Here is a 15,382-nt window from a genome sequence, read left to right as displayed (position 1 = left end):
GAAGAACAATTCCACGATGTCTACGATCGAGGGATCGAGTTTCCTTATGGCGAGTAAAAGAAAAGAGTAGGAGCGACACGAATACGAACTCTTTCAATGAGATACGTAATTTTATCGATCTTCTCGTCGTTAGTTAGTTCTCTGCAAGCTACAACGCACGATGGTGCGCTGTATGATTCCGTGACCCCGAACGTTGGGACCAAATGGTAAAAAGTGCAGGGTAAAAGGATCCGTTCTTTTGCGAGAAAAGGAAAAAAAAGATAATTCTATTGATCCGCATACTCCGTCGAGCGGTCTGTTCCACCGACGGATAAATCTAGTATTTAGCCTCGCGTATCTACAGGTGGAGGCGCCTGCGCGTCATGCTCAGATATTCGTAGATGTCACTCACACTTGCGTGATTACAGATATGCAGCTGCCTCTACGTGTTCATTCCACGCGGCCAGGTACTCGCAGCCAGGATCGAGGAATTGTTCTATATCAATTCATCCTGGACCATGATATTTCATTTTATTTTCCACTACTCTACATTTCTCTACTTCACATGATTTTTCTGGTCACTGCCACGTTTCTGACGTTGGTGCTTTCATTTACGCATTTTTTGATTACGTGATCTACTAATAGGACCGGCTGTATCGTGAACGAAAGCTGTCGGTTTATTTTTCTTTTACGACATTTATAACCACCGGTGCACGGTCACATTTAAACCGATGAGTTTTCGTTTCGTATTTGCTCGTTTGCTCGAGGTTTCCCTGTTGTGCTCGCAATGTTGTTGTTGAGTTAGCCGATGCATGATTGAAACACGATTACACGGTGGACTTGATAAAATCGTGGCGACAGTTTCACGTGTGAGTACGAACCCACGGTGAATTGTACGCAAACCTTCCATTAAATTAAAGGACCGTAAAATCCTTAAAAAACCGGTGTATAGCTTGATTTAAGTAAAAATTTATTATGGGAGCTAGTTTGTGCGAAACTTCCAAAGTACTTGAGTCATAGACCTTTAAATCAGTTACATTAAGGGAGCACGAGTTTAGTATCCTCGTGCTCCCACGCGAAAAAGTTTTAGATACTTCGAGAGTAAACATTAATCTTGCGAACTACAAATTATTTTACTCACCCTGTGTGATTAGTTCCGTCGAGACTGCTTTGTAGTAACAATCTTCACGGCCACTTTCACAACCACCGCCGCGACAACACTACGCGAGTTTGTTTAGTCCAACCAAAATTTCTTAGGCATCTTCGCATTAGTCTACTAATACGTTTCTCGATTTATGAAAAAGACGACCGTATATCTAAGAAATTCCGCAATTTTTTGACGGCAGTTTGGACAAAATTTGAATCGTTCAAACTGTATTTAAAAGTGACGGATTCATCTTTTCATTTAGTTACCCACCACCGATTTAATTGATAACCTAGATGATCGCATTGACGCGTAGATCGATGTTCAACAAAACGAATACGCGATCGTGCAAGCGTATAAACAAATACACGAACGTGCGCGTGTGTGAATATGTGCGCGTGCATTCGTCGATGTGATTATACAGGTGAAACCTACCGACCGCAGTGATAGCTTGGGGTGTACTGAACATGAGGAGAGGGTTGGAAAACGATGTAGAATCTAATCTAACCTTACCTAACAGAGTGGTAGTGGCGCAGCGTGCGCGCCTCAGTGCGCTTGCGTGGCCTCAGCTTCGCTTAAACTTTTCCGGCAATTTAAGCAATTAGGAAGGAAAGCGGAAACGGGATTAACTAATGCGTTCGATTCTTATTGTATAACCATTACTTTTGTGCGAAAGTGCTCCAGCCGCCGAAAGAATCTCACGTGCAAGCTTTCTTACGGGATTTGTCGATGGGATAAAGTTAAACGGTTCTACGGTCAATGAGTTTGAACTTTCTTGGTTTTACCAGGATAATTGTAAGTACAATTTATTGAAGTTTGAATGAAATAAAGTAAATCCTGTTACTTTACTCAATTTGCCAAGTTAAGAATAACAAAGACAAAATTTGTCATAGAACTAAGGCTATTTTAATTTAGGATGAACTATATATATATATATATATATTTAATATATGCTTGGAATGGATTAAAAGAAGCAAGTGCACTTAATAGATTGTGAACAATAATATAATTTAAAATCTGTAGTTTGAATATAAGGTTGTAAACTTATCTAGAAATTATGTATTTTTATTTGTATGTTTTATTTTTGTATATTGATAAACTTTGCTACTATCGGTATTTCAGATTTGGTTCTTCTATTAGCAGTACCATTACAGATGAAGCACAAAATTGACCTGGCATCTTACGGGACTCTGTGTCTCATGTTCTGAAATACCGATCGACCAAACAAATTGCGAGGGTGCTAACCGTCTGTGGCTAAAGCATTGACAAAGAACAGAATATACGTGACATCACTGACGAAGTCTCCGTGCAGATGAGAGGCATTTTACCGCGCAATCCCTTTGCGATCTGTTATATCTGCCATTGTTGTTCTTAATAGGAAAACGAAGAAAGACATATGATAGCAACGATATCGAGCGGACAAGAGTGATTTGCGGCAGATCGCCGCAGCGAAAGCGGGTTGGAAGAACAAGAAAATGCGTATGTATGTACCTTCCTTTTGTGAAACAGAAGAATTTTATTTCTTATTTTTTCTTTTTCTCATCTGCACCGAACCTAGAACAACGACTGGTGTCAGTGTGTATATTTGATTCAATAAGAATAGAAAGGGTCTCTGCGCAGTGTTCTTTTTCGATTCCCATATCGCACCCACTTACACGGTAACGTATGACTCGCATACTCTATCTCTATATCTCTATGCTAAGAACAGCATAAATGTGATATGCAATGCTTTTTTATAGGTCTCACTCGTACCCTCTACCATTTTTGTGTTACATGCGTCACTATCAATTCAATATAGTATAGTGATTTGAATTAAAGGTAAAGTTTTCTATGAAATTACAAATAGAATACGAATTAGGATATGGTGTAATTGTAAACGAAGTATGGAATTTTACACTTCTACATACTTCTACCTAAAAAACTCGCAACACAATTTATGGATAACTCAAATAGATAAGTTGCGCATAAACGAAAAGGGCAAAAGAATCATCGACAACTTGCTTGTGTGGATAAAGGTATCGATCAAGTACTTCAATCTTCATAAATATACTAAAACTAAGGCTTAAAACTAACGAAACAAATTAAAAGTAAGATTTGAAAGTAATACTTAAGACCAAGGTTAAAATTTATACTTAAAACAAAAAGTAAGTCCCCCGTTGCCTCACGCCGTCCAACAATCAGGCTTAAGATTAACATAATTTAGATCTTAGAATTAAAACCTATTTAAATGTAAAACTAAACTAAAAATAGATATCAGATAGATATCAATCTAGTGTACATTAGAACGTGGCCATACTGGCAGCTTTTCATATCAAAGACTTTAACTTAGAACGAAATTTAAGAAATTAAACTATATAATACAGGTACCCCAGGATGTCCCTGCAATATCTCACGGTGTTCTACAACTGGTGCTAATAATTTATTAACGAATATCTATTGTATGATTAATTAAAATTATGACGCACGCATTGCACGTTGTACGCTTTTAAGTTGAGAATCAAAACTAATACTTAAACTTAAAACTTAAAAGGACGCATACATTACGCAACATCTATCTCCCACGCTACGTTATAAAAGCATTGTGCAATAATCCGCTGACAGCATTCGGTATCACAAGAGACCTCCAAGTTCCAACGGGGAATTCCAGGGAATTCGAAACTTACACGATCCACTGTCGAAGCTGCCGACTGATGATATTACGGTAGATTAGTTAAGGATCGAGGTAATATAAAGAAGAGCAAACATTAAAAATTTTCAGGTATTTATTAAATATGGCAAAATTTTGACTTTGCCTTCGTGTACACATAGAAGTATGACACACTCCAACTAAACAAGTGAAACTTCCGATAGGAGGAACCACCAAATAGGATTACGAAGCACTAGTCCTCGACTGAACAAGTGGGGTTCACTCCCGGTGGGATGAACTACTGAACAGGATTACGAAGGACATCAAATTACTGGTCTTAACCCTGTCCGAGTACCGAAGCACCAATCGGGTAGGATCCTCAATTGGACTCTGTAAGCACCATGGTCGTGATGAGAACTCCCGCGACTCGATGCAAACCGCGAATAGTCATTGAACAGTCATCTAGATAAGGGGATCCTTGGAGCGATTTATGAATACAAGAGGTTGTCAAGTGCATGCTGATTCGTTCATATCTGAAATACTCACGAGCGAAATACATACTTACTCACAAATAATTCAAAGGAATTGAGCGATTGCGAACCCATAAATCGCAAAATCCACTTATGTGATAAATGCATGAGGCAAGACAGAAGAGATTTTTATGTTTTGTTCCAAATTAAATAAGCGTACGATTGTACGGAATGGACTCACGATGAACTTAACATATGTATCTATCTTATGATTAACTAAAGCTAAAACACACGCATCTTGTGATGTTCCCGAGATATCGCACGATTTCCCATGGCATCTCCGAGAGGTATGTCAGTCCAGTCTAGATTATCAAAGGATTTCGTAAATAATTTTGGATGATCTAGACCGGACTGTATTAAAATAGTTCTTATCTTAATATCGTTTTCAAATAGTAATATATTCCTAATATTAAAATTAATATTATATTAGTTCTCTAATATTTATAATAATATTTCGACGTACTAATGTTTGGAAGACAATATCAATTATTATTAATTTAAGCACTTGTTGTTTTATTTAATTAAAGTGGAACATTATACCTGCTATACTTAAATGCAGTGATGTTACGAAAGAAAAAAATGATGGTGTGCATTCGTTTATTTTTCGTAGTAATTAAAATAGAAATAAAAAAATTGATATAATGTTCGTGCTATTAATAATATCGAAAATATAATTATAATAACTACGTATGTAAGCAGAATGTTAAAAAATTGAGTCAATTCGATGATTTGGAATTTTGTAAGCACTTATTAATATAAATGTTTACAAATAATAATAGAATAGAATAAGTTAATAGAATAATTTCTATCAACTTCATTTAGTTACAACATGCTTGTTTAAACATTACTATATATTTCATTTAATATTAGTATAAAATTGAAAATAAGTAAAATTACATAGTTTTCTCGAAGTCAGTTTGCTTCTTTCCTATTGGTCGTATCAAATTGAATTTGTGTGCACATATATATAGAAAAATACATATGCGTGTATTTCGTACAAGCTCGTACCACTTCCCCAACAATTCCCGCGCGTACGTTTGGCGCGCAGCATTAGTGCGTCGTTGTAAACAGTAGTTAAGATGTTTAACCTCATCTAACATGCGTCGTTAACCGCTTTGTAAGTATATTTATACACTTTCATCAGATTTATTTAATTACTTAATATACGTTTATTTAATCGTGTATCATTTTTGCTTTTTGATTGATCGAATCATCCTTGTATTAGGAATTTCTGACAAAGGATGGCTATTATTATGTACTTCATGTAGCTTTATCTTATTATCATTAATTTTGTTTAGTATAGATTTGTGATTATGGCGATTATGATAATATGATTACGTGAATAACTAAAGGAATAAAAATTTTGCAACATAAATGTCACGGATGATTAATAGCCAATTCGATCATTTTCAAAGCAGATTTCGTAATGTTGAGTTATTATGATAGAGGCAAACCTATATATGTGCATTTATAGCAACTTTTTATAACTATATTTGTAATTTATGAATGTGGGTACCATTTCATAGTATTCAGTATATAATAACACAAAATTGATATTGTGTAATTAACTCGCATATACTACAATTAAATGATAAGTAGTTTCACTTTAAGAATACCAAGGTGAAAATAGAGAAGATTAAAGAAATCATTCTTTCATATTTAAGATATACATTCGTATATTTTGCTATTTCTAATTTTTGTTAATAATATTTATTACTTTTACAAAAGAGTTGCAATGGTAGGTGACTATGAACAAGTTTCGATCTTAATGTTAGATCCAATGTTTGTGAAGTGTTATAGAATTTTATTTCATAATCTTTTTTTATTGCAAGCATTATCAGGTATTTATCAAACGTAACAAAATTTATTAATAACAGGTATGTTTTGAATTTTCATACTAAATATTCACAATTGAATTCTTGAAAATATTTATAAATATTCGGAAGTAGCAAGAAATATTTTAGAATTCTTAAATAATGAATTGAATAAAAAATAAATTGTAAACATTATATTTTATATTGATGAAAAGTGACTAATAATTAATTGGGACATTTAGTTGTATTTTCTTAAATAAATGTAAGAACAATATACTTTACTAGATTTTATTTTTTTACTTGATTTCGTGCTTGCCTCTGCTTTCCTACTAATATGGCTTTATTTTTGTTTCAGAGACTGTTTGTGATCGTGCGCGGTGCGGTCAGTGGAGTCAGTGTCTACACATTAGCTCTAATTAATTGTATCGTAAATACAATTAGGGTCACAGTTAATTGTATCTACAATATATTGTATGAAAAATACAATTCATTCGCGAAATTACAGTCAGTGTTTGTTCGTCGATTATAATTCAAATGGTCGCGTTAGTAGTAGTCTTTTATTTTTGTTTTTAAATAATTCATAATATATAGCTTTTTAAGTATTCGTTCTCTCAGAAACTCAAAACCTCTCTCAAAAGGATCCATCCCCTGCATAACTTAAAAATGGTAAGTTTTTAATTTATTTTACTCTCTGTGATCTGATGAAAAATTTATTTTGGAAGCTTTAAATCTTTGTTTTTTTATTGTAATAAAACCTTAATGTAATTTTAAAATCTCAATATTAAGCTATAAAATAGGAACGTTTAGTATACTTTAAAAATCATTAGAATCTGCATTTTTAGTCAGATTCAAGCTTTTAGGTTAGAATTACAATTTTTATCGTTATTACAATTTTAGTGTTTATTACCATAAAATGAATTTAATAGAGTCTCGTTCTTTTTTACCAAAGACTTTTCACAACCTCCACATCTACGATAAAGTTCGATGCTTTGATGGCGGTTTCTTCTGGGCCACAGCAACATGGATAACAACGTTCTCCGCATCTAATCGTAAGTTGCATGCATTTTTGTTCCTCTGGTTGATCAATCATGTCTTAGGGTAAAAGGTCTGAATCGAGACCGCCGTCTGGTTGCATTACGTAGATTCTTTCAACAAGTATAGTGGTCACGGGTATTTATTATACCCGTGAGTAGTAACATTTCCTCTTTGTGTTTTATCAGTTCAGGATGGGATCCTGTTGTTCATATCGCGTTTTTTAGTAATACTAATTTTATGTCTGATGTCTGATACGATATTAATATAAGCTTAGTAGAATCGAAATATATTCAGTATTGATATTGAAAAACAACCTTTTGTTAAATATTGAATATTGCCGAATATTTAACGCAAAACTATATCATCTCTTTTAAAATTATTGACTTAATTAAATAATTAAAGTAGCATACGTGGAGATATTTCCTTGTTATAACTATACTTTAAAATTGTCTTCAACATGTAATATAGCTTCGTTTATGATAAGACTGCAGATATATCAGTATTATTCTGAGTAACACATATGTTAATGTTGAAATTATCTACCTGAATAGTAGTTCACTATTTCATAAAGAGGTCCTGTATATCCGTGATTGGGTATCGTTTGACTTTGTTATAACTCTCTTATGGTAATATCTTAAACAATTTAAAGAATCATTGATTTTTATGTTATACAACGATATGTATAATTTATCTTATCTATAATTTATATATATTATTAGGCGTAGTTTGTTGCTAACTTTTTATTAAAATTTAGTTTCAATTACATATGACAACTATAAATGCTGTCTAAAATTTTAATATTATCACAGACGAGTCTACAGTATACAGTATACGAGTATATAAAATTCTTCGTCAGTGGTATTATAGACGAGGTCAATAATTTTATTCTACACTAAATCGGTAATGTCGGGAATGACATTAAAATGGTAAGATTGGTGGTTGGTACGGTAGAATATATTGTGATTGGTATATACATCTATGATCGACGATTAGTCAATGATGGCACTTAGTTTTAATTCCTGTTATTACCAGCGTTATCAGCTTATAACTCGTTCAGATGATACGGTTTTTGACCGATTCGGTAGTTTTACAGCATATGCTTATACTTTATTTGTTCGTCTATTCTGTTATTTGCCAGACAAGATAGATGTAAACACATTTTTTATTATGTTTTGGTATTACCGACTGTCGTAGAAAAAGAATCAACAAAAGATATTGGGTACATCGTATTGTAAAAGATAGATTAGCTAGAAAGCGAGTCGGTAATTTCACGATAAACACATTTATGAAACGTATGTATGTGCTACTAGCAAACAATTGAATCGATAAGTGAACGATTTGTCGTAGTTATGAATGAGCTATTATAGTAACAGCTATTACACGCTTCATTGAATCCATTAATTTATATGTTTCAAGAGTCGAACGTGCGGCGAAGATACAAAAATGTGTGGACACTGCTTTCGACTGTTAATGATTTGGAAGAATTGCCGAATCGATCAAAAAACCGTATCTTTTGAACCAGCTGTTGTTCTCTATTAAATTGGAAATGTTAGAAATAGCATCAAGCACTAAAATGAGAAAAAGTATATCGGTTTATGAGTGCTCTCGTCTTTACTACTAAGATTTAAAAAACATCTAGTGTTAGCAGTTCTATAGCTTTGTGTAAGGATTATTCCATATAATATAATGTAATCAAATCTATGTAGCCGAATCTTTCAATCCATTTTGCACTCTATTCGATATATCATTTAGTTTTCATTTACATTTCTATTTTCTTGTGCATCCTTAACGTTTACTTTTCGATGACTTGATTTTTATATTAGAGATCATAAAAGAAAGACTAATAGGTATTAATTCATTAATTATATTAAATCTATTAATGTGTTAACTTTCGGGTTGAAAAATAACAGGAGTATATATTTTTTTATCTTCTTTATTATCATACGCTTTCGTTGTTATAGTTATTAAGAACAAGATTACACAAGTACTCTACAAGTTAGTTTTGATAAGAAATAAGGACGTAACACGGTCGCTGTCGTTCCATTTTCCACAAAAACTGGAAGACTCAGAGGTTTATCGAAATTACCATCGGTTAATCGGTAATACAACGTACGAAATGTACAAAGCAGAGACCATTCATGAGGGCCCAGTTTCGTTTACCATCTTACGACTACGTGTTTGACGTTTTTAAGATGAATAATGTAATTCGAACGTTACACGGACAACTCGTTTACATCGCGACTTCGTTGTCATATCACGTCATGAGGTCGCGCTGCGAGTGTTTTAAGGCGATTTTAAGTACTATTAACGGTTTTGGCACTTAGATTTACCATTGCTCTAATGAATAAAATGGTACCGCTTATTTTCTCAATGGGGAAATAATGCACCTCCTTTTCGTTATATGTGTAATGTCACTAGAATTTCGTGATATTGTAGGCAGTTGACTTTTGTCTCTCGCGTCACGATTATTTCATTCGGTATAAACGTTTTACACATCTACAAACTTCAATCTAAATTTACATTTTTCTCTTCTCTTATAAACGACGATTCCGATCGAAATATTCCTTCCAATTATTTCACTGCAGTTTTATCAGAGGTATATATATAAAGGGCATAATTTAGGTATTAAATTTATACGTATAGCTGTTATCCGTGAGAATTTTCTTTCGAAAAGTTTGATCCGTCCTAATTGAATTTCATTATGAATACGATAATTGTAACGACGATCTATAGCCGTAACTTTTTAATTATAGTCGTTAATTATAGCTCGTGTAGTCAATAACTATGTCCTAAACTCTACAAAAAGTTGACTGCACTACGCTTCCTCTCTACTTTGGCATATTGACCGAAATAAAATATCGTCTAACGCTTATAGACGCTCGTTCACTGTGACAACTAATTCGAGATGAACGAATGGTGCACGTTACGTTATCGGTTTTTTTTTTTACACCTTCCACGAAGACTCGAGATTGATCGCTATCCTAAATCGACGCTACGAAATTGGCAGTATTTGGAATTTGCATAAAATATTATCATCTTTTTTTTCTTCCGTTCGAGTAAGGCAAATTGTCAGGCTATCGTACGTGAAGTATTGCTTTAGCAAATCGCTTTAGCTCGGTAAAGCGATGCAAAACTGCTAACGTTACGACGCTGTGGTACCCGTTTATAGTTCATTTTGCGTAATATATTAAACTAAACCAAGAATCAAAAAAGAAAAGAATATGAAAGGGCAATGGAGGCACGATGAAATTTGATGCGCGCAATGCATTGTTTTCTGAATAATTTTTAAGCTGTATGTAAGAGCAACAATGGAAAATAATTTTTGACAAAGGAATATTACTTGTTTGATTTCTTAATAAACATCTTTATGAAAGGTGTGATAATTCGAAAAATGCGATATCTTCAAACGAGAGTGACCAATAACGATGAGTGAGGTGAAACGACAATGCAAGCAGCATTCAAATATCGCTTTGTTACTTAAATATCACGCGGATAAAATTAATTCGTATTAAATCAACGCTTGATAATTAATAGAGTTCGCCGGATTGGTTGAGTGTTGAGCTCTGAGCAACTAGAAATAAGCTAACGAATATTCTCTATGGAATGGCTGGCTTTTATTTTACACAATATAATCGAACGTTCAGCCGCGTAAGCATATAGATGATCAAATGGAAGCACAATGTTCAATGAGAATCGCGTGGGATTCGTTTAACGTGAATACTATAATCAGATCGTGAAAACTGTCGGGGAAAGAGATAACGTGCGATCGTACGATACATATACTATATTTGATGAACATAACAAACGTTTATTTATTGGTAACTGTTACAATGCTCTCTCTATATGCTTAAGCAGTACAGCGTTCTTCCGTTTGCTATTTAACATTTCTACCACGACGCAAGCATACGAGATACCGAGAAGTTCATCGTGCTAAAGTTCAACCTTTCACTGTACGAAAAACGTGTGAAAAACCCACGCCCGGTTTCCTGATGATCGACGAAGAAGAAAACTTTAAACGAGACCAAAGTCAGTGTGAACGGTAACGTCGCAGTTGTTCGGCTTCTCCGCAGCTGCCATGTTGACTTCAACCAACGTGTCCACGCTGTTAATCGGGCAGCCTTTGAGAATCTTTTGCGCTGCTAGGCTAGTGAATTGAACCTGCATGTCGCTTAGGCTTGGATACGAACAAAGATCACCTCGACTGACCGTTTTCTCCAAATTCGGTTCCGAACCTTGCGGCGCTTTTTGCTGCTTCGAACTTTCCAGATTCTCTATGTAGACGTTGTTAAAGGATCCGCCGAAGCCATCGAACGACTTGGTAGGCGATGGTGGATTCGACGCGATGTTGCTTTTCGAATCCGGACGAAGAAGGTTCCTGTAGCTTAAAGCATCCTTCGATAACGATAAACTCAATTTCCTTGAATTGTTCATGGCATCGTTGGTATTCTTCATGCTGGTTAACGCGGATGGAGGATGCTCGTTGACCAAAGAATTCTTGTCTATATTATTGGTCGATCCGTCTATTAAATGAGCTTGGCTGTTGTTCAACCGATTCGTCAGTTTCAATTTGTTAGGCATTTCCTCGTCGGCTTTCGGCTTGTTCTCTTTATCGGATTCTGACAAAAGATGGCTCGGTTTCGACTCTTTGGAAGCGTAAAGGGAGGATGGACGTTCGAGCTTGCTCGACTTGTTCAATTTCTCTTCGTCGAGCTTCGATTTGATCAACTTTTCTTCGTCCAGCTTCGACTTGTTCAACTTCTCTTCGTCGAGCTTCGACTTGAATAGCTTCTCCTCGTCTATCTTGGTCTTATAGAGCTTCTCACCGATCAATTCCCGATCCTGTTTCTCCTTGCAGTCCATCGTTTCCTTGTCTGCTACTTTGGTCTTCACCGTGCCATTTTCAAACGTGATGACGGATCTCATGGGCGAGTTGTTCTGTTGCACGTAGATCTTTGTGCCAGGGGACCCGGAGATGGTTGTCGTACTGGTCGCATTCGAGGCTAGCGTCACGCTGTTCTGTATCGTACGTTGTTCCTGCGATGGACTGACCGGACTTAAATTCGTCGACACCTGTAGAGTTATTGAATTTTGTGCCTCTTGAAGCGGGGTTAAGGATCCTTGTTGCACCACTTTGAGCGGCGAGGATTTTGCTGGTAACGTGGATGTTTTCAACGGCGACGATGAGAGTTTACCGCTCGAAATCGACTTTCCACTGGAGTGGGACGAGTGACCGGATGATGTCTTTTGTAGAACCTGCAAAGATACGTAGAACGTGCTATTCGGTCTTTCATTTGATCTGTGTTCGAGAGTTTATGAATTTGAAATTTATAGTCATATGTTTATAACTTTGAACGCTTATCAAACAATCACGTACATTATTATATGTATGTGTATCTACGTTTCTGTAGGTAAAGCCATCTATATTCGCGTTATTTTTTTTTTTTTTTTACTATTTTAAACTTTCTAGAAATCTGAGAAAGTCCTAGAACTCATCGCAGTCTACGAATCTAAGCTTTTAAGTCGAACGTTTAAAAACTTTCTCAGAGCAAATAAGAAGTCATCTCGAAAAAATTCGCAGGTGAAACTTCCCAAATGATCTAGGCTATCATGTAAAATATGATTTTAACTCGTCTAATACTAAACAGATTTTCAAATACACATAAAATAGAAACTTTGGAAATCCAGGAATTAAACTTTATCGCCAAGTATAACGATACGTACAGACTCTGTAGATGAAGCACGATCACCACGTGTCTAAATCAAAGCTACCTATTACCTTATGCTGAGGCGATCCGTTTGATTTGGTACCACTACCAGTGGAATCGTGACTGGGACGTCTAGAATTAGATTGTCTCGTGCTGGATCTGCCCAGGGTGGCCGTTTTCGCGGGGCTAGCATTCGTAGTTCTAACTGATCCGGAACTTCCGCCGCTTCTACTAGGCGACGAGTTCGCCGAATTTTTACCATTTTGCGTTTGATTACGACTCTGATACGGTTCTTGGTTGGTACTTGGCGGCAGGACAGAAGCTCTGGACGTACATCTGCTTAAACTAGAGCACTTTGATCTGGGCATTGTCGAACACGGTGATCGATGTCGTCTGGAACTTCTGGGCGTCGAGTTCGCCAATAAACTAGAGGAATCGCCGCTGGCTTGGCGTCGATGTCGCCTGGGCAGCGTGGCGGATCGCACCGAGCTCGAATCATCCCATACTTGGAAACTGGCCTGTGACTGAGCTAGACCCTCCATCATCTGAAAACGTTACTCCGTTGTTAAGCTGATCGGCTCGCTCCTCTCGAGTTCTCGCGCGATTTAATCTCGACGTTCGCATTCAATTTCCGTCTGTCGAGAGCAAAAACATGGATGCTTTCTTTCTTTTATCTTCTTTTTTTCTTTTCTCGTTAGTAGAGTGCATCGTCCCGATTCAAAACTCACCGAAGGGCTAGCGGCTCTCGTTTGCGTGGCTACGCTGTGTAGATGAACGACACGTGGATTAAACCACTCGGTAGGAGGATACTGAGCACTGAACGTGCCCATTAACGGAGCACCCTTTCTTCGTGTACTTCGTCGGAATAGCCTCGAAAGTAGACCTATTTTCTCTGAAAAAATACCGGAGAAACCTTGAGAAAAAAGAGAGGAACCGATGTTGCATTTCGTAATGAAAGATCGGGGATCGAGGAAGGGCTTGCCAGCTAAAGGTGACTAAGAAGCTTCGTTCTTTGGTCGATGCTCAGCCGTGGTTCGCGGGTTTAGGAACTTGGGGAACTGCAGATACTCTTCAGTCAGGATTTTCGTTCTAACTCGTCTTAAGGTTTTCAGAGATAGATGGAAGAGCTGCAAAGCGTGGTTGGGTAGTTTATTTTGTTGAAAGTAAAAATTATTCAGCATTCGAATAATAATATTTTTTAAGTAAAAGCTATAACGCTGAATGTTTGTGCTAGTGCGATAAGCTTTCGGTACTTGTATCTTCCAACATATTTTTTTATATCTTGTTTCGTGCAATATAGCAAAGAGGAAAATTCTCCGTGTATAAAATTCGAAATGAGATGCTTTCTTTTATAAAGAACGTGATCCAGATCGAAGTAATAGCCTCAAGTGGAAAGCCAATACGTTCCGATTAAATGATTATCCACCACCAAAACAATCCCTTCCCCGATTCGACTCACTGGTTGGACTATGGGGTGCGCTGTCGGTGCTCGCATATTCCGCACTCGACGAAGTATCGCTTCTTTCTGGCCTTCGCGGCAAAGACCGTGAACTTCCGCTTCTGGGTAAACGTCTGGCGGATCCCCAAAGTCGCAGAGAATGTCGCCTCTCGAGGCGACCCGGCATCGATCGACATCTTGCGAACAGAACCTTGTCGTTGGGGTTACCTGCGAACACCAACAGTTACATATTTTCCGTGTCTTCTTTTACGTATACTTATATGTAAATTCTATAGAATTCAAACTATCCGCCAACCGACATTTTTACTTTTGCTTTGTTTTACCGGAATTTTACTGACTAGATTAGATAACGGGAGAAGAATGGTACTATAGGATTTAGAAAATCAATTCTTGATTTTCCAGGTAAAATTTTTAGTAGATTTGTTATTAATTGTTGTTGTATATAATTTAATTTGTTCCTAAAATAAACTCGATTTTCCAGAATCGATCGTCTTATTTACCCCAAAGATTTACGATATTACAAATATATTCAACAATTGTATCGCTTAGAATTTTTTAAATTCTCAGTAACTGCACTCACTGACCTTATCGCTTATTGTCGCCATAAATAAGATAAAAGAAGAACAGCTTATAATCTATTTAGTATTTGATACTCTTCGTACAGTTTCTTTATTCTTATCGACTGTATCGCATTCGATATAACAGTTCTTTTATACAAATCACAAGCGATTGAAGTTATTACATCCCATGCAATTGTTCTATACCAATCAAACATCAATTGAATCAACATTACAATCATCAAATATCGATTACTTATTCCGGGTGAGAATCCATTGTAATTAATAAAGAAAAAAACAAAAAGAAATTTGATCGTTCGATTTCCAAATGGCCTCGAAGACTCCCATTCCAAGCACTGTTTGAGCTCGAAGTCGCGAGTCTCGAATCGCGTTCTCAAAAAGTGGAACACCCTCGTCCCTGATTTTCATCCTGGTACACAGCCACAGGCGGTGGCGACGACCGAGTGTGGGTTAGCAGCGTGAGAATCACTCGAGAAACGAGTCAGAGAAAAGTAGGAAGATTATATACGTGG

At 36.3% G+C, this 15,382-nt stretch overlaps 2 protein-coding genes and 1 long non-coding RNA gene across 6 annotated transcripts in view; 1 reads left to right on the top strand and 2 right to left on the bottom strand.

Annotated features, from left to right (window-relative positions):
* The window catches only part of LOC100742043 (follistatin-related protein 5), a 47,390-nt gene extending 45,811 nt beyond the window's left edge, over positions 1–1,579 (bottom strand). Inside the window, exon 1 of one of the 2 annotated variants that reach the window (XM_033324615.1) lies at positions 1,397–1,579. In XM_033324615.1, the coding sequence (XP_033180506.1) occupies positions 1,397–1,429 (33 nt within the window). In that variant the 5' untranslated portion in view covers positions 1,430–1,579. Of the gene's footprint in view, positions 1–1,120 lie in introns of both variants that reach the window. The other variant, XM_003484439.4, reaches the window with a different exon arrangement.
* A 6-nt stretch (positions 1,580–1,585) lies between these two features.
* Positions 1,586–15,382, top strand: part of LOC112214051 — a 140,738-nt gene continuing 126,941 nt past the window's right edge. The window contains exons 1-6 of one of the 2 annotated variants that reach the window (XR_004462934.1): positions 1,586–1,918; positions 2,246–2,606; positions 2,682–2,781; positions 2,863–4,566; positions 6,449–6,759; positions 7,043–7,142. This is a non-coding gene — a long non-coding RNA (uncharacterized LOC112214051). Of the gene's footprint in view, positions 1,919–2,245; positions 2,607–2,681; positions 2,782–2,862; positions 4,567–5,167; positions 5,397–6,448; positions 6,760–7,042; positions 7,143–15,382 lie in introns of those variants that run through there. The other variant, XR_004462933.1, reaches the window with a different exon arrangement.
* LOC100741684 (storkhead-box protein 2) overlaps positions 9,046–15,382 on the bottom strand; it is a 115,899-nt gene continuing 109,562 nt past the window's right edge. The window contains exons 5-8 of one of the 2 annotated variants that reach the window (XM_024372355.1): positions 14,293–14,499; positions 13,562–13,746; positions 12,905–13,378; positions 9,046–12,381 (exon numbers count right to left, since the gene is read on the bottom strand). In XM_024372355.1, the coding sequence (XP_024228123.1) occupies positions 11,140–12,381; positions 12,905–13,378; positions 13,562–13,746; positions 14,293–14,499 (2,108 nt within the window). In that variant the 3' untranslated portion in view covers positions 9,046–11,139. The remainder of the gene's footprint in view (positions 12,382–12,904; positions 13,379–13,561; positions 13,747–14,292; positions 14,500–15,382) is intronic. The other variant, XM_024372359.1, reaches the window with a different exon arrangement.

This window comes from Bombus impatiens, unplaced genomic scaffold (assembly GCF_000188095.3).
Source record: "Bombus impatiens unplaced genomic scaffold, BIMP_2.2 scf_0011, whole genome shotgun sequence".
Taxonomy (NCBI): Eukaryota; Metazoa; Arthropoda; class Insecta; order Hymenoptera; family Apidae; genus Bombus; species Bombus impatiens.
This window is presented reverse-complemented; position numbering and strand designations above follow the sequence as displayed.